This window comes from Phyllostomus hastatus, unplaced genomic scaffold (assembly GCF_019186645.2).
Source record: "Phyllostomus hastatus isolate PE091 unplaced genomic scaffold, TTU_PhHast_1.1 phas_scaffold_1224, whole genome shotgun sequence".
Classification (NCBI taxonomy): domain Eukaryota; kingdom Metazoa; phylum Chordata; class Mammalia; order Chiroptera; family Phyllostomidae; genus Phyllostomus; species Phyllostomus hastatus.
The window spans coordinates 2,089,289-2,107,025 of record NW_025334008.1 but is presented as its reverse complement, the minus strand read 5'-3'; the positions used below and the strand labels follow the sequence as shown (position 1 = coordinate 2,107,025).

General features: G+C 51.5%; 2 protein-coding genes across 7 annotated transcripts; one reads left to right on the top strand and one right to left on the bottom strand.

The window, feature by feature from the left end:
• Positions 1-2,998: 2,998 nt before the first annotated feature.
• Positions 2,999-7,376, top strand: LOC123830236 (sialic acid-binding Ig-like lectin 13). The gene is made up of 7 exons (XM_045856242.1): positions 2,999-3,056; positions 3,124-3,522; positions 3,713-3,982; positions 4,143-4,427; positions 4,724-4,814; positions 5,166-5,226; positions 6,050-7,376. The coding sequence occupies exons 1-7, from the start codon at positions 3,020-3,022 to the stop codon at positions 6,104-6,106; spliced, it is 1,200 nt and encodes a 399-aa protein (XP_045712198.1). The 5' UTR covers positions 2,999-3,019; the 3' UTR covers positions 6,107-7,376.
• Positions 7,377-7,670: 294 nt separating this feature from the next.
• On the bottom strand, positions 7,671-15,602 carry LOC123830239 (sialic acid-binding Ig-like lectin 13). Of its 6 annotated transcripts, none has more exons than XR_006787735.1 (9): positions 15,474-15,602; positions 15,191-15,256; positions 14,751-15,128; positions 14,267-14,548; positions 14,013-14,060; positions 10,603-10,696; positions 10,184-10,264; positions 8,856-8,916; positions 7,671-8,760 (listed from the first exon to the last, which is right to left on the bottom strand). XR_006787735.1 is itself a non-coding variant. In XM_045856247.1 (9 exons), exons 2-8 carry the CDS (start codon positions 15,234-15,236, stop codon positions 8,881-8,883), a joined length of 993 nt encoding a protein of 330 aa, XP_045712203.1. In that variant the 5' UTR covers positions 15,237-15,256; positions 15,474-15,602; the 3' UTR covers positions 7,671-8,760; positions 8,856-8,880. The 6 variants fall into 6 exon arrangements, 5 of the variants coding, with proteins under 5 accessions (XP_045712203.1, XP_045712202.1, XP_045712207.1 ...); XM_045856247.1 differs by lacking the exon at positions 10,603-10,696 and adding an exon at positions 10,728-10,849; XM_045856246.1 differs by lacking the exon at positions 10,603-10,696 and adding an exon at positions 10,728-10,849 and having other exon boundaries at positions 7,671-8,916.
• Between the last annotated feature and the right edge of the window lie 2,135 nt (positions 15,603-17,737).

The window sequence follows — 17,737 nt, the reverse complement described above, 5'->3', positions numbered from 1 at the left end:
TCACCGTCCTCTGAAACGTGTTGTCGTCTGTCTACCATCGCCGACACCTTACCCACCTTTCAGGGACCCCTGGACCCAGCTGCGGCCAGACCATGGCATCTCACATCAAACCCACCACTCAGATATGTGCACACAATACACACAGAGACCACAGACACACATATACACACATACATACTGAGAGATCAGGGACACACATATACACACATGTACACAAAGAAGTAAGGGACACACATATATACACATATACACACTAAAATACAGACAGACATGCCACAAACATGCAACACTTCTAAAGAACACACACACACAGCAGGTCTCACACCCTGGGTCCTCACACAGCCAGCTTTGCAGGGAAAGATTCAGGCCTGATGGTCAAGCCAACCAGACCCAACATCCCAGCAGGAGGGAAGGTCTGGGATGCTCATGACCCCAGGTTCCTCTCTGCCATTCCACTGACCTTCCCTGTCAATCTCAGAAGCCACCCTCTGACCATCTGATGTCACCACACCGCTAGTCCCTGAGCTTGTGGTCCACCAGTCTCTGTGGCTTCATCACCCCACCCCACTGGCCTGTGAGGGAACTACATTTGTGTCCACACTTAGACCAAGCACTGGGAGATGGAAAGGGATGTTCTGAGCATCTGTCCACCTTTTTGAAAGACTGAGACCTGAAGCCAGGACAGGTATAAAGGAAAGTGGACTCACCTGAAAGGAGTGGGTGGGGAGTGAAGAAGCAGGAGGAGAACCAAAATAGGGAGGGAGAATCAGGAAAGGGGAGGTGGAGTAAGAGAAAGAGGAGGGGAGAGGGAGGGTCAGGGGAAATGTGGAGGAGAGAATGGGGGAGGGGAGGAGGAAGATTCCTTGGATGCTGGAGCAGAGAGGCTGAAGGACTGACTGAAACAAGTGGGATACAGCGGGACCCCCTCTCTTCCCCACCAGCATCTCTGGCTCTGGTCCTGCTCTATCAAAAGGGGTGACTTCCCTCCCATACAACCCTGCTCCCCTTTCACCCCCCAGCTCGCCTGTGCCATCACCCAGGCTCACCCTCTCTTCCTCCTCAGGTTCCTCCACTGCACCCCACCTTGTGTCAGCCTTAACCAGCCAGGCTGCAACTCTGTCCCTGCTCCCATCCAGGTCCTCCAGGGTCTGCCTCACCTCCACACAGCCCCTCAAGAACACCCTGCTCCAGAGATGAGAGGCAGGAACCCAGGGTGCAGGCGCAGTGATGGGGCTCTCCAGCAGAGGGAGCAGCCTGAATAAGCCCAGAGGCATGGTCCTGCCCTGGGGAAGGAGGAGCAGGGTGGCTGGGCTGAAGCTGCAGCCCTGCAGAGTGCATGCAGAGCAGGTGGTGGAGGAGCAGAGGAGTTGCCTCACAGGATTTCTTCCTGTTACCGAGTCATTCCCTTTCATCTCCTCCTCCCACCCACAGAGCTTCCCCATCCTACAGACCCACCCCATGTGGACAGTATCACGGTGGTCAGGGCCAGGCTGTTCCCCACACTTTACTTGTAGGAACACCTTCTTGACAACCTCCTGTGTTCCCTGGCTCTAGCTGTCATAACACAATGCCGCCCCTAGGGGGTGTAAACCACAGAAATTCAAATTCTCACAGTTCTGGAGACAGAAAGTTCAACATCAAGGAGGTGGTAGGACTGGAACCTTCTGAGGTCTCTGCTTGACTTGCACATGGTTCTTCCCCTGTGGTTTCCCCTCTGTGCCTGGCTCTGCCCCAAACTCTCCTTACAAGGTCACCAGTCCTATTGGATGAGGGTCTACCCTAGTGACCTCATTCTACCTTAATTCCCCTAAAAGACCCATCTCCAAAACAACTCACATTCAGCAGTAGCAGGGGTCATGACATGAACAGATGTATGACACAATTCAGCCCACAGCACCTCGTGATCCTGGGCGTCCGACTGTGCACAGGGCAGTGAGGCCTTTCCCGAGGCAGCACACTGAGCATGGAGGAGCCAGGCTGCAGCCCAGGCCGTCTGGCTGCACAGCCCACAGCCCTAACCCCACCCTGCAGATCTCAACTGAAGAAGCCCAGGGCAGAGCTGGCCATCAGGAGATGTCCACCAAGGGCCAGACTCAGAGGGACCACTGAGGATTGGGCAGGTCCAGCACCTGCACTTACCTAGGGTTCTCCCACAGAAGATGAGGGTTGAGGACTGTGATGCCTCCTGTGACAGATGAGGAAAGTGAGGCTTGGAGGGCAGAAGAGCCAGGCCCCCCTGAGTCCAAAGGCACACTGTGCTGCCATCTTGCTCTGAATCAACACCAGAGATCCCTGGGCAGGGGGACTCTAAGCCGGCCAGCAAGCTGGGGACAACCTGTGGGGTCACAAGCTGCTCACCACCTGGGTGGCCTGATCCTGTCCTCCCTGGCCATTTTCACCTGGAAGATCACTATTGACTGCCTAGAGCAAGTGGATTTCCTACACACCCTGGGCTGTGCTCCCACCAACACACCCTGGATCACTGGGAGCTGGCGTGGCCTGGGGCCCCTCTGCCTCCCCGGGTGTAAGGGTCACTCTCAGCAACAGGGACAAAGGCTTCCACTGTCCCCACTTTGACTCCACACCCCTGAGGGAGTAGATACTCTGATGGGCTGTATGTTCATTCCTTCATCCATCACCACCTGTCTCACCTGCAGGACTATGTCACATTTCTTGCCTTCTGTTCCCTTCTGACCATCCTGAGTCCCACTCCCAGGAGGCTGATCCTGAGTACTGTAGAGAAGCTGTGCCTGCTTTCTTGTTTGGACAGTAGTGCCAGAGGGAGGGGCGAGGACAGGGAGCCAGACATATAAGGCCGGGTCCTCCTCAGCATATGGGGCCCTCATGGGGACCCTATGTGAACAGTGGAAGAACTTATTCTCCAAGGACCAGGCCAGCTCCACCACACAGGCTGCCCACTTCCTCCTCCCTGATCATGACCTTTCTCCCTACCCCCTGGCTTCCTGTTGGGGCTTCCTCTCAGTCCAGTGACACAGAGACCCTGACACTTACCCCAGACATGCTGTTGCTGCTGCTGCTGGCCCTGCTGTGGGCAGGTGAGTGCCCCAGGGGAGAGTGTGTGAGCTGGGGTGGAGGCTGTGACTGACTCTCCTTTCCCTGCAGGGTCCCTGGCTCAGCATCAAGAATTCCAGCTGCGAGTGCAGGGGTCCGTGACGGTGCAGGAGGGCCAGTGCATCTTCGTGCCCTGCACTGTGATCTATCCCAAGATAGGCTGGACTGAGTCTGACGTAGCTCATGGCTACTGGTTCCTGGAAGGGGCCAAGTCAGGCGAGGATGATCCTGTGGCCACAAACAACCCCAATCGTAAAGTGAAGGATGGGTCCAGGGGCCGATTCCGCCTTGTCGGGGACCCCCGGACCTCCAACTGCTCCCTGCACATCAGAGATGCACAGAAAACAGACACAGGGAAATACTTCTTTAGGGTGGAGCAAGGGTCCTGTGTGAAAGAGAATTACAAAAACATGCTTTCTGTACATGTGACAGAAAATAAATCAGGTCAAGGTGAGGATACATGGCTGGGTCCTGAGGTCTCCTGGGCTGGGAAGGGACCTGATTCTCCTTATACTGGGAAGGACTCAGGGGGACTGATGGGAGCTGGATCCAGGGGTTGACCTGGAACAGAGGCTGCAGTTAGGGGCACACTTGGAGATCCCATCTCCAGGGCCTCGGTGTCTGTCTCTCTCTTCTCCAGATCTGGTGCCAGACATCCACATCCAAGGGACCCTGGAATCTGGACACCCCAACAACATTACCTGTACAGTGTCATGGGCCTGTGACAGAGAGACACCACCCATCTTCTACTGGATGGGGCCCAACCTCCCACCCCTGGGTCCCAGGACTCCCAACTCCTCAGTGCTCACCCTCACACCAGGGCCTCAGCACCACGGCACCAACCTCACCTGCCGGGTGGACTTGCCAGGTGGTGAGATCAGGGAGAGGACCATCCAGCTCAACGTGACCTGTGAGTACCCAGTCAGGACACTGGGTCCCTGAGGGTGGAAAGAGTGGAGCCCCCCTTACTTTCATGTGAAAGTGAGTAGGAGCACACCTGTGCCGGGAGGGCCCTGAGGTCTTGGGGAGGAGACAGGCTCTTGTGATCCCTCTCCTATTTCTCCCCACAGACCCCCCACAGCTGCAGGGACCCTCCTGCTCCTGGGAGGATGAGGGTCTCCACTGCACCTGCTCCTCTCGAGCCCAGCCAGCCCCCTCCCTGCGCTGGTGGCTCGGGGAGGCCCTGCTGGAGGGGAACTACAGCAATGCCTCCCATACGGTCACCTTCCACTCAGCAGAGCCCTGGGCCAACAGCTCCCTGAGCATCCGTGGGGAGCTTACGTCCAACCTCAGGCTGGCATGTGAGGCCCAGAATGCCCACGGGAAAGAGACAGTGACTGTCCTGCTGCTGCCAGGTCAGGGCATGAGGGGGGAAGCCCAGGGAGGGGGCACACAGCCCTGGACCCTAGAAGACACTGAGTGGGAGGGAAAGTGGCCTGACTCTGGGCAAAGAGGCACTGCAGTCGGGGCCCCTGAGACATTGTCTGGGGAGGGGCTGGGGGACCTGGAGGCTGCAGTCACATGAAGGGTGGGGGACAAAGGAGTCCTGGATGGGAGTGGGCACACTCCTCAGCATGGATTCAAGAAGGTCTGATGCTCAGATACCTGCCTAGGGAAAGAAGAGCTCACCCCAGGTGTCTCATCTCTGCAGGGAGACCAGGATATAGGACAGGAGTGATTCAAGGGGCTGTTCGGGGAGCTGGTGCCACAGCCCTGCTGGCTGTCTGCCTTGGCCTCATCATGTGAGTGGGCGGTGGCCCCAGGCTGGGCAAAGGCCTCAGGAGGTGGAGTTGGTGGTGTGTGGGGGCAGGGACACAAAGAGTCTCCAAACTTGAAAGCCCAAAGTTGTGACAAGGTGATAAATCTGGGAAGAGGTGCCACAATTTAAGGCAGACACAAGAAGTCAGCCTCCTGGCACCTTGGCCAGGTGCGCTGTGTTCCCAACACCTGGCTGCAGCTGTCTGGGAGGAGGGACGTGTGTTCCTCTCCTGGTCCCTGCAGCCAGGCAGCAGCCTCCACACCTGCCTCTGTAAGCCCTGCTGGGCCCCCAGGTGCAAGCCCACTGGGCTGAAAGGCCCTGTCTCTCTCCTCAGACTGAGGATCTGCAGACAAAAGTGGTCAGAGAAGGCAGAGAGCCAGAAAGATGTCTCACAGGTGAGTGATGGGGCCACGTTCCACCCAGTGTACCTGTGCTGAACACAGGTGTTCCTCCTCTGCCCCCAAACTTGGCCCTCCCCCAGGTTTCCTGGCACAGCCCCTCAGATCTGAGAACTGTCCTCTCCTGCATCCCCCAGAGTCTGTCACTGGCCAAGTCCTCGCCTTTGCTTCCTTTTCTGCCAAGCCCCCAACCACTTCCCGGGGTCCCTGACTCCATCTCCCCTTCCCGATTATTCCCCACACAGCTGTTGTGCTCCATCATTAACATCAGCGAGCCCAACAGAAACTCGATACAAACAACGTTTATAACTTACAACTTCCTGGGAGTGGTATCCAAACAGTAGGAAGGAACATGACCCAGCTTTCCTATCTATAAAATGGGTAACAGTCATATCCATGGATAGAGGTCGTTAGGATTATGTGAGATTAGTAACATGAACAAGCTTTTATGATTAAAATTTGTTAATGGTACAAAGGGGTAAATGAGTGAATGAGTGAATGAGTGATAGAGTGAGTGAGTGAGTGAAACCTCAGGAAATGGGTGTGAAATGGACAAGCGAGTAAGACCTCCCAAGCCCCAGGTGCCCATCTTCAGACCCCAAAGGCCAGCTTGGACGCCTCTCTGTCTTCCCACTCAGGGTCACCTGAATGCACCCTCCTCCCACTACCTGCCCCCAGCACCAGCCACCTCCCCCTCAGAGCATGAGCCCCACTACGCTGCTCTCAGTTTCCACAACATGAAACCACACAACCCTCAGGCCCAGGAGACCCTGTACTCTCAGGTCAAGATCCGGAAATGATGATGCTCCCCCACCTGCAGGAGCTGACTGGAGCCCAGAAAAAGCATCTCCGAAAAGAAAGGTGTGTCAGGGTCTGATTCTTAAACAGCTAACAGCCCTCTGAGCCAAAGGTCATGAATGGAATCATGAAGTTCCTGGGAGTGGCTGAAGTGGCAGAGATTCCTGGGATCGATTCCAGGCTCAGCTCCACTTGAGGGTGTTCCAGCAGGCAAGTCACTTTACCTCTGTGTGCCTCAGTTTCCTGCTCTGTAACATGGGGGATAATTCAATGACCTACATTGTTAAGTGAGAAAACATGCACCATTGGCATTAAGGACATTGTTATGTACCAAGTTCACCTCAGGTCAAAGGGAGAGGTCACTTTTGTCTCTACCTCTATCTTCTACTTGGTTGATGATTTTAAGAACATGTGTTATCTTCATTGGGTGGAGAGGAACTTGTATGATTTTAAAATATTTCTATTTCTAAATGTAACTCCTTGGCAGGAGAAGATATTTCCCAATACATGTATGTGACAAAGGCTTCATCCAGAGTCAATAAAGACTGTGTAAAGATCTTCCAAAAATCAGTGAGAAAAAGGCAGACAACCCGAGAGAAAAAATGGGATGTTCAAAGGGCCAACAAGCACATGGGAAGGTGGCAGGCTTCAGTAGCAATCAGGGAACTGCAAATGGAAACTGCGGTACTCTGCCCCCACACTGGCGAAAATAATAAAAAGAATATAAAAAATACCAGGTGTTGAGAACATATCACTGAGTGAAAAAAAAATCCAGTCACAGAAAGACAGACACTGTTATCCCAGTTACACACTGTATCTGCCGCCATTAAACTCTGAAAAACAGAGGGCACAGGGCCCCCCACCAGAGGGGCTGATTAACTCCTGCATGAACAGGAGTCAGAGCCTCATCTGGGAGCTGTGCTGGGTCCCCTACGGTGTAGGACTCGTAATGTTCCAGTGAGAGTGGGGGAGAAGGGTAGTAGGGGTCCCTGTGAGGAGAAGGCAGTGCTCACTAAATCATTCATTCACTCACTCACTTATGCATTCATTCATTCACAAGCAGTCAGTGAGCATCTAAGTGTCAGTTGGCTGAAGACAAGACAAGAGGGGACCTGTGGATCTGCTCCATGTCCCTGAGAAAGTCCCCACCAGAGACCTCCCTCCCTCCCAACACAGGAAGGCAGTTTTAGAGCTGCGGTCACTGGTCAGTTTACCATGTTTCCTGTTCACATGCTGTGCATTTTCTAACAATGTAAGTGCAGGATTTTTTTAAATCTAATAAGCTGAGGAAGTACAATACTGTTTTCCAAAGCAGATGCACAGTTTTATAACATAGAGCAAGGCAAAGGAGTTCCATTTTTTAAACATTTTTAAATTTATTTTAATTATTGTTGAAGTACAATTTTCTATCTTTTACTCCCAGCCCAGCCCACCCACCCAGCCCTCCCTTCCTCCCTCCCATTTCCACCTGTCCCTAGTTTTTTATCCATGTGTGCTTTATACTTGTTCCTGTAATCCCTTACCCCTTTCCCCTGAAATACCCTCCCCTCTCCCCTCTGAGCACTGTCAGCCTGTTCTCTATTTCAATGTCTTTGGTTATATTTTGCTTGTTTCTTTGTTTTGTTATTTAGGTTCCTGTTAAAGATGAGATCATTGGTATTTATCTTTCACTGCCTGGATTATTTTGCTTAGCATAATGCTTTCCAGTTGCATCCATGCTGTCGCAAAGGGTAGGAGCTTCTTCTTTCTTTCTGCTGCATAGAAATTTAATATCTACTCCAACTGTTGATATTTTCTGTTTTTCAGTTTGTTGATAATAGCAAACTTACAGAATCATGGTGGAACCCATGTGTGTGGTTTAAATTAAATGATCTAGTGTCAATAATGTTGAGGATAGTTTCATGTATTTATTGACCATTTGTATCTCTTTATAGAAATGTCTGTTCAAATAATTGACCAAATTTTAAGTGTGGTTGTTTCTTTTGTTGTTGTTTAGTGATTTTTTTTTCTACAACTGAGCTGGTTTTTTGTTCATTGGTTTCTTGAGAATTTGGGGTATATTCTGGATACCATTCATGAAATTTATATTTGCAGGTATATTTCTCCAAGTCTGTAACTTTTCCTTTAACTCTCTTAATGGTGTCCTTTATGGAACAACATCCTCCTGTTCGCAAAAACCTGTGCCCCTCATGAGGTGACCCTGAAATGTATTGGGACATGGAAGAGCAGGGCAAACTAGGTCTGGAGGCAGGATGGGGACATTCATGGGGGGCAGCAGGTCACATGGGCAGTGCAGAGGGTGAATACTAGCCACCCAAAGAGAGCCTGGTAGCTGCAAATGTTACCTGATGAGGAAAATGGTTTTTGCAGATGGGATGGAGGTGAGAATATTGACCAGGAGAGGATTCTTCCTTGTTAGGTATGGTTCCTAAATGTAGTCACACATGCCCTCTGAGAGAGACACAGCAGGTGACTTTCTGCACACAGAGCAAGATGAGGCAGTGTGCCCAGGCGACAGGCTGCAGTGACCCAGACACCAACCAAGGGTGGCCAAGAGCCCCAGTCTATGGGAATCACAAAGGTGGACTCTCCCCTTGAGTCTCTGAGAGTGTGAGTCCCACCAACCACTGGATTTCCACACATCAGACCTCATTTCTCATCACGGGGTTCAGGACATGGGACCCCAAGATGTGGCATCTAGTCTTTCTCTGTTCCATGAGTCTCAGTCCAGACCTTAGAAGGGCAGAATGAGAAGGTACTTTACTTCCTGCATGAACTTCTGGCCCCAAGAACCAAGAGAATAAAACTTGTCAAAAAAAGGCACTGACGGTGTGGTAACTTGTTTTGATGGCCTCAGGAAAGCAACACAGGTGGGAATTCACGGGGCACCTATGGGAAAAAGCAGAGAAGGAACTGAGAAAGGACCTCGTTCACCACATTCACTCCTCTGTTTCTCTTTGCAGACAAACTTCTCAGGGGTTTTCTGGACCCTGGGATCCCATATCCCCTCCTCCAGTTCTCTGCTCATCCTGCTTCAATCACATCTTCACACCTTTCCCACCAACCACTGAGACCAAGTGACCATGTGTTTTCTTGTGTCTGCTCTTCTCTGTGGGCCACCAGAGCCTGTCCTCCCCCACCACTGCCACCCTCTCACATTGTCACATGTGCCCCCATCTTTAGTCCTAACCACTTCCTCATGTCCATCATTCATGCCAGTGCTCTCACTGATGTCCCCTGGTGGTCATGAGGTGGCTTCTCAGAATGAACATCCCTCTCAAAACCCCTCTCTGGTCCCTGAAACACAGGCCCTCCCTTCTGTGGCTCAGTGCTGTAGTATCTTCAGTCAGTTAAATTCTATCCTCTTGTCTCAAAAATGACAGCTTCTGGATGACATGGATTTTAGTGCTGGGTTCACAGTTGTATCCTCAGTGTCTACAAGAGTGCACACAGTAGGGGTTCAGTCCTACTACTACAGAGAGCATAAATAAACAAATAACTATTATTTTGTTCAAAACCACATAAGAATTACACACACATGTGAATATATAAGAATCTGAAGGGAAGAGCCTTTCTGCAGAAGGAACTACACATGCAAAATCTCAGAGTCACAAAGGCCCTGGCCCAGCTGGGTGTGGAGATGGTGTGAGATTCTGGAAGAGGGCGGAATCCAGGGGAGAGTCCAGCAGGGCACAGACCATGCCAGCCCTAAATCCAGCCTGTAGAGTTTGTCCCTCATCCCCAGTCACAGGGAAAAAATGTCTCTGATCAAACCATGCAGAACCTGGACTTCAGGCATGTACAAACACAGTCGGGAGACCTGGGTTGAGGACCAAGGTGGAAGCAGGACATTGATGGATTCAGAGGCCCAGGAAGAGATGAGGCCCCAAGAACAACCTGGGTCAGGATGGGGAGGAGATGGGCACCGAGCTGAGCTGTGATAAGGAGGAAGGGTAGACACACTTAGTGACATATTGAATCATGAACAAAGAAAGGAAGGCACTGTGTCATCTGTGTGACTAAGATCCTGTAAAGTAATGAGTTTGGGGAGGAAGATGGCAGCTCATCTGTAACTATGCTCAGCAGAGCAATCCCAGGGCCATCCTGGAGGCAGTGTCAGTGGAATATTGGGTAGTGATATTCCTGGGTCACTCACCTGAGGCATTAACTGGATTCTGTGTTGGCATCTCTCATGCCCCTTGTGGGCCTCATCACCTTCCTCCTGTGGTACCTGACTCTGAGAGAAGGGACTAGGGTTTTTCAGTCTGGCTGGATCAGGGTGCAGTGGGCAGCAGACCCAACCCCCTGTTTCTTTCTCAAGGGACAAGAGGGAGACTAAGTTTGGGGATGGCAGATCTGGCCCCACAGATTATCTTGAGCACTGAAGGTTCCTCCCATCCTGGACCCTCACAAAGGCTGTTCATGTGGGGTCCTCACCCACCACCCCTTCACCTCCTGCCAGCACTTCACCTGATTTGTTGGGATCCCCAGCCCTCGTTCTGGACAGAGCCACAGGACTCCTCCGCACCCCATCCCTCCCCTGCCCTTCCCCCCTTCCCCTGGGGCAGAGCTCACGTGAGGATGATGAGGCAGAGGAAGAGGAACAGGGTCTTGGCAGCTGCTACCACAATGGCCACCAGTACCACCCCTGGCCCAGACCCTGATTTTCCTGCAGGAAAGAGAGACAAGGAGGGAGTCACCTGCTCAATGGCAATCCTGTGTCCTTCAGCTCCACTGGGAATCTGGAAGTCGTCCTCCAGGCCTTCCTGCATCCATATACTCAAGACTACTGGTGCCTTTACCCTTGAACCTATCCTGACCCCTGCAGTTGGATTGAAAGTAAAAGGCCTAATATGAAATTTATCAAAATAATACATTCTGTAAATAAACTAATAGCATGGAGAAGGTGAAAAGCCAACCTATTTAATGGGAGAAATATTTGCTATTCTTAGATCCATTAAGGCTTATCATTCAGCATATATAGAGAACCCTTACAGTCCTGGCTAGCAGCTCAGAAGGTTAACGCATCATCCGGATTTGTCAAAGTTGTGCATTTGATCCCTGGTCAGGGCACATGCAAGAAGTAACCAATGAATCCATAAATAAGTAAAACAATAAATAGGCATTCCTCTCTCTCTCTTTCTCCCATCCTATTTCTGTACAATCAATGTAGAAAATAAATCCTATACCACTTCACACTGGTCAGACTGGTGATCATAAACAAATCAACAAACAACAGTGCTGGCAAGGATGTGGAGAAAAGGGAACCCTTGTGCACTGTTGGTGAGAATGGAGACTGGTGCCGCCACTGTGGAAGACAGTATGGAATTTCCTCAAAAAAACTAAAAATGGAACTGCCTTTTGACCCAGTAATTCCACTGTTGGGATTATAGTGTAAGAATTCTGAAACACCAGTTAAAAAGAAACTATGCACCCCAATGTTCATAGTAATGTTCTATTATTTACAATAGTCAAGTGCTGGAAACAGCCTAAATGCCCATCAGTAAATGAGTTGATCAAAACACTGTAGGACATTTACACAATGGAATACACAGCAGAAAGAAAGAAAGAAGTCCTACCCTTTGTAACCGCATGGATGGAACTGGAGAGCCCTGTGCTAAGTGAAATAAGCCAGGTAGTGAAAGACAAACACCATATGATCTCACCTATAAGTGGAACCTAATGAGCAAAACAAACAAGCAAGCAAAATAGAACCAGAAACATGGAAATAAAAAACAATCTGACAGTGACCAGAGGTGAGGGAGGAAGGAAATAATGGGGGAAAGAAGGGGAAGGGTCAAGTCAAGAAACATATATAAAGGACCCATGGACAAGGACAACAGGGGCAGGGTTGTGGGAGAGGGGGGATGGGCAGGGCAGGGGATAGTGATGGGGGAAATGGGGAGTTCTCTAATTGAACAGCAATTTAAAAACTAAAATAAATCTTTAACAAAAGAAATCGTTCTTTTTTTAATTATTGTTGTTAGAGCACAGTTGTCTCCATTTTCCTGCCACCACTCCCACCTCAATCCCACCATCCTGGCCTTGTCCATGGGTCCTTTACACATGTTCCTTGATGACCTATCCCCTTCTTTCCCCCATTATCCCCTTCCTTCTTCTCCTCTGGCATGTCAGATCATTTTTTTCATTTTATTGTCTCTGGTTCTATTTTGCTTGTTTGTTTGTTTTGCTGATTAGGTTCCACTTATAGATGAGATCATATGGTTTTTGTCTTTCAGAACCTGACTTATTTCATTTAGCATAATGCTCTGCAGATCCATGCATACTGTCACAAAGGGTAGTACTTCTTTCTTTCTGCTGCATAGCATTCCATTGTGTAAGTGCACCGTAGGTTTGTTGGTTAGTTTGTTTGTTTGATCCACTCAGAAAACTACACAACATTGAGGAAAGAAATTAAGGGAGACACAGATAACTGGAAGTATATACAGTGTTCATGGATTAGAAGAGTTAACATCATCACAGTGTCCATACTACCCAAAGCAATGTATAGATTCAATGCAGTCCCTGTTAAAATACCCATGACACATTTCTCAGATGCAGAAGAAATATTTCAAAAATTTATATGAAACCATAAACAACCCCAAATAGCTACAGCAATTTTGAGAAAGAAGAGTAAGTAGGAGGGATCACAATAGCTGACATCAAATTGTACTGCAACATCACAGTAATCAAAACAGTCTGGTACTGGCATAAGAACAGACATATAGATCAATGGAACAGAATAGAGAGCCGAGAAATAAACTCATGTCTCTATGGTCAAAAAACATTCTTACAACTCAACAACCCAAAAAGTCAAACAACCCAGTTAAAAAATGGGGAAAAATGCCCTGGCTGGTGTAGCTCAGTGGATTGAGTGCAGGCTGTAGACCAAAGGGTCACCATTTCGATTCCCAGTCAGGGCACATGCCTGGGTTGTGAGCCAGGTCCCCAATGGGGGCTACATGACAGTCAACCACACATTGATGTGCCTCTTCCTTTTTCTCCCTCCCTTGCCCTCTCTCTAAAAATAAATAAATGAAATCTTGCAAAATATGGGCAACAGATATTTTAAAATTTCTTCAGAGATGAATACAAATGGACAGTAACTCCACAAGAAAATAAGTGGCTTTATTATTATTACACACAAATGCAAATCAAAGTCATGGTGAAACAGCCCTCCACCTCCACTCATGACCTGTAATATTTTTCAAGGAGAATAACAATGTAGGTCATTGTGAGGAGAAATGGGAAGGCTTATACTTTGCTTTTGGGAACCTGAAATGAAGCTGCCACCATGGAGATCAGTCTGCAGTTTCTTCTAACAGTGACACACAGACACTACCCTGTGACCCAGCAACTCCACTCCCAGGCATACATCCTAAAAAACATATGTTCCAACAAAAACAGCATAACCAATATTCATAGCAGTGTTCTCACTATCAAAAAGTGGAAACATTCAAATGTCTACCTAGTGGTGAATAGACAAGCTGAAACAAGCTGAATGTGATACAACCATACAATGGGATGTTAGTAAATACTGTATACAAAAGATGTGTTATGGAATTGTCCACCTGAGCCTATATGATATTATTAACCAATGTGACTTCAATAAATTCAATAAAAATAAAAATAAATAAATAAAAATTTAAAAATACATAAATTAAACTATTGGAGGGGAATTAAACATGAGCCTGGCTGACTCATCAGGGGAAGGAGGATCAGGGACCCTGAGAGACTGCTCTGCATGTGGGTGGTGCCTTGTTCTCCTGGTGCAGCTGACAGGGGCTGGGAGAGTACTCAGAACATGGGGCCCAATGTGCAGCTACTCACAGCGGCCAAGGGGGAGGAGGAATAGAGAGACACTGGGTTCACCCACAAGGGGGAGCCTGGTCATCAGGGAGGAGTCCAGGGTGATGCAGCCACTGGCCCTGCCCTGACTTGGAAGAGGCCAAGCTCCCTACAGCCCATAACAGGTTCCTTCCTACCTGTACCGTCTCTTGGGCTGACACTGATTGCTGGGCTCTGGGAGGCACCTGGGACAGGACGAGAGGGTGAATGTGGTGAAGCACATGTAGGCATCTCCCCACCACCAGAGGCAACAGCAATGCAGGACAAACAGGGCTGTGTCCTCTGGGTCCCCTCCTCAGCCAGGCCTCCAGGACAAAAGTGGCCAGGGTCCCGAGCTTGGATTCTGAGTCTCCTGCCCCTCAGAGCCCTGAGCATGGGGCCCAGCACTCACAGGTAACGTTGAGCTGGATGGTTCTCTCCACAGTCACACCCACTGCAGGGAGCTGCACCTGACAGGTAAGATTGGTGCCGTGGTCCTGGGGCCATGGGGTAAGGGTGAGCACAGAGGACAGATTATGGGTCCAGGGGCCCAGGGAGGGGTGAGTAGGTGACGTCCAGGAGAAGAGCGGGGGTGTGCCCCGCTCACAGGCCCAGGTCACAGAGCAGGTCTGGTTCATGGGGCGGTTGCACTCCAGGGTCCCTGGGATGAGGATGTCAGGTGTTTTGTTGAGGGCTGGTGAGGAGAAGGGGGGTTAGGGGATCAAAAAGAGGGTCCCAGGTGTGGCCCTGAGAGATGCCTCAGGCTTCGGTCCAGCTCCTCCCTCTGAGCCCCACCATGCTGTACCTCTAACCCCCTCCCAGGATGAGGCCATCCCAGCCCTGCCCTGGGGCCACCATGAACCTCCCCGTGGCCTCTCTGGGAGCCTGCTCCTTACCCGTGACACTTACGAAGAGCATATTCCATCCTCGAGGATAGAATACACCATATTCTCTCTCCCCCTGGAAATGGTACAGTCCCTCATCTGTCCTTCTGGCATCTCTGATGTCCAGGGAGCAGTCCCCCATCCTGGGATCCCCAAAGAGGAGGAATCTGCCCCTGGTCTCCTCCTGCACTTCACGATCTCTGTTGTTTGTGGCCACTGGAGCATCCTGGCCTGAAGTGGCCCCTTCCCGGTACCAGTAGCCATGACCAGAGTCAGACCAGTAGTGCCAGGGATAGACGATGGAGCAGGGCACAAAGGCACACAGGCCCTCCTGCACCGTCAGGGACTCCTGCACTCTCACCACATATCTTCTACTGTGAACCAGGGACCCTGCAGGAAAACAAGGCTCAGCCACAACCTCCACCCTGTCACCCCTCCCCTGGGGCACTCACCGGCCCACAGCAGGGGCAGCAGCAGGGGCAGCATCAGGGGCAGCATCTCTGGGGGCTTCAGGGCTCCTGTGGGTGAAAGGAGAAGAAAGGCGGTGGGGAGCGAGTCTCTCAGAAGTTCAGAAGGAACACAGCAACTCCCCATCCGCAGAAGAGGAAGCTCTGAGCTGGAGCTCATCCCTTCTCTGCAAAGAGTGGGCGGACGCCCCCCCCCCACCATGGCCCAGAGACCCGAGGGACATGGGTCCTGGCCTCCAGCTTCCAGATGGGTGAGGCCCATGCTGACCTAGGAGGGGGACAGCAGGGGCCTCTGCAGATCCTCTGCAGATCTGAGGCTTGACAGTCGATGGGTGGAGGTCTGCGTCCTCCCACCCAGGCTGAGGTGCTGCTGGTGCCTCAGTCTGCACTGGGAAGTGGTTGCTTCCCAGCCTGCCAGGCAGTGTCATCTAGACACGTAGTTCCGCATCAGGGACATCTGCCTTCCCACTCAGGGGATGTTTGGCAATGTCTGGCCACATTTGAGTGTCACAGCTAGGGAGGAGGGCATAACTGGAAGTTACTGGGTAGGGTCTGGAGACATTTCTACACATCCTGCACAGGACAGCTTCCGACAACATGGCCAAAGTTCAGCAGTGCCAGGGTCAAGAAACTTTGATCTAGTACCCAGAGGCAGGCAGGCACGGGCTGTGGTTATGCAGCGTGTAAAAGAAAAGTAACAGTCTTAGTAAAGTGTAGGAGGCAGCCATTCATTCAGCCATTCATTCACTCACTCACTCACTCACTCATTCACTCACTCACTCACTCATTCACTCATTCACTCACTCATTCTTCTCTCCTTCACTAATTGATTCATTCATCCATTCACTTGCTGTTTCATCCCTTCACTTGCCATTTCATCCCTTCATTCCGCCTTTCATCCCTTCATTCCGCCTTTCATTCATTCCCTTGCTCATTCATTCATTCCCTTGCTCATTCATTCATTCCCTTGCTCATTCATTCACTCAACTCTTCTCTCCTTCACTCATTCACTTATCCATTCATTCATTCATTCACCCATTTACTCATGCATTCATTCATTCAACAACCACAGAGTGAGCCTGTGCCTTGTGTGGGGGCTGGAGGCAGAGGGGACCTTGCAGACCCCATCCATGCCCTCAGGTGTTCCCCACCTGTGGGAGAGACAGATGACCTACAGGACCTGCCTGGTGAATGTTGTGATGGTAAGACATGGCTGGGCAATTACTGGAGGCTCCATGGGCTGGTGGCTCTTGGGCACAGAGAGCAGACTGGAGATTGGATGTGGCCTGGACTCTCAGGGGACAAGAAGGGGGATTCCAGCTGTGGGCCCAGGACAGCACAGAGTTGCAGGCCAGAGGGGAAGAGCGCTCTGCTCTCTCCCTGCTCAGGGATGCTTGACCAGACCTGACGCCCCCCGGGGACTCCAGGTCTCACTTCCCTGTCCCCTGCCCCATCACCCCTGCTGGAGGCCACCCTGCCTCACCCAGGACAGCTGCTTCTGACAGTGTGGACACCTGCCTGCCCCCTTGCCATCAGCTCTCTGATTGCCATGTGGGAGATCGGCCTGTCTGTTCCCCAAGCATTCACTGTGCTGCAGCTGGGGGCTGGGGGCTGGGGATGGACAGGCAGATGCTGGCTGCTGGTGGGGCTGTGGTGGGGTGTAGCTCAGGGAGCTCTCAAACCCTTCCCGTGGAGGGGTCAGCAGTGGCTGCAGAAGGAGGGGACTTCGGCTGCTCTCGTCCCAGCCCTGGGCTTGCCCTCATCCCAATTCTCGGAGTTTCTCATCCCCAGAACCCAGAACCCTGGGCCCCAGGCACGTGCTGAACAGGCCCCAGGCCCTACTTCAAGGCCTCGTCCCCTCTAGGCCTGGGGACCCCAGGATGAGGTCCCACACACCCCTGTCCTGGCATCAGCACGGCCCAGAAGGTCTGGGTTCCTGGCATCCTGAGGCTGAACCCGGGAATAAGGTGGAGCTGCTGGGGCTGGACCCAGCTGAGCTGAAGTCATCGCTGGCCTGGACTAGCTCCTACCCCTTCCCCATCCTCTCTCACATCTCCCGAGCAGGGGCAGCCCACACACCAGCTGCCTATGCTCGCTTGGCACCGTGACACGAAGACACAGAGACACCTGGGCACCAGCAGGTACCACACTCAGAAGGTGAGCCCCCCTCTGTCTACAGCCCCTACCCAGGGCAGCGCCATACCCTCAGGGAGGGAGGATTCCCACCAGGGGGCCGCGGTGAGGGCTGAGCTCAGGACAGGTAATATTGAGCCAATTAGACTGACAGCAGTGACTGAGTCCCACAGAGTCGCTGAGGGGGAGGAGGAACTCCCACCACACAGGCCCCCAAGGGCTGCCCTCAGCATCCGCCTGAACGAGTACCTGACAGGGCAGAGGGTCTGCAGTGAGGGGTCTCCCGGTTCTCACAGGAGGATTGGACGGACCTGCCTGCATGACTCTGCAGGCTGATAGGGAACTCAGCTCAGGATTTCATAACCACATACCAAGGACTGGGCATTTCACACAACATAA

Excerpts from the sequence above, each read along its gene's own strand:
- LOC123830236 (XM_045856242.1), top strand. The coding sequence starts at position 3,020 with ATGCTGTTGCTGCTGCTGCTGGCCCTGCTGTGGGCAG. Across the intron at positions 3,983-4,142 it reads CATCCAGCTCAACGTGACCT|ACCCCCCACAGCTGCAGGGA; the intron begins GTGAGTACCCAG and ends TTCTCCCCACAG. Across the intron at positions 4,815-5,165 it reads GTCTGCCTTGGCCTCATCAT|ACTGAGGATCTGCAGACAAA; the intron begins GTGAGTGGGCGG and ends CTCTCTCCTCAG.
- LOC123830239 (XM_045856246.1), bottom strand. The coding sequence starts at position 15,236 with ATGCTGCCCCTGATGCTGCCCCTGCTGCTGCCCCTGCTGTGGGCCG. Across the intron at positions 10,265-10,727 it reads ACAGGATTGCCATTGAGCAG|AGTCAGGTACCACAGGAGGA; the intron begins GTGACTCCCTCC and ends CCCTTCTCTCAG. Across the intron at positions 8,917-10,183 it reads GAATCCAGTTAATGCCTCAG|GTGCCCCGTGAATTCCCACC; the intron begins GTGAGTGACCCA and ends TTTTTCCCATAG.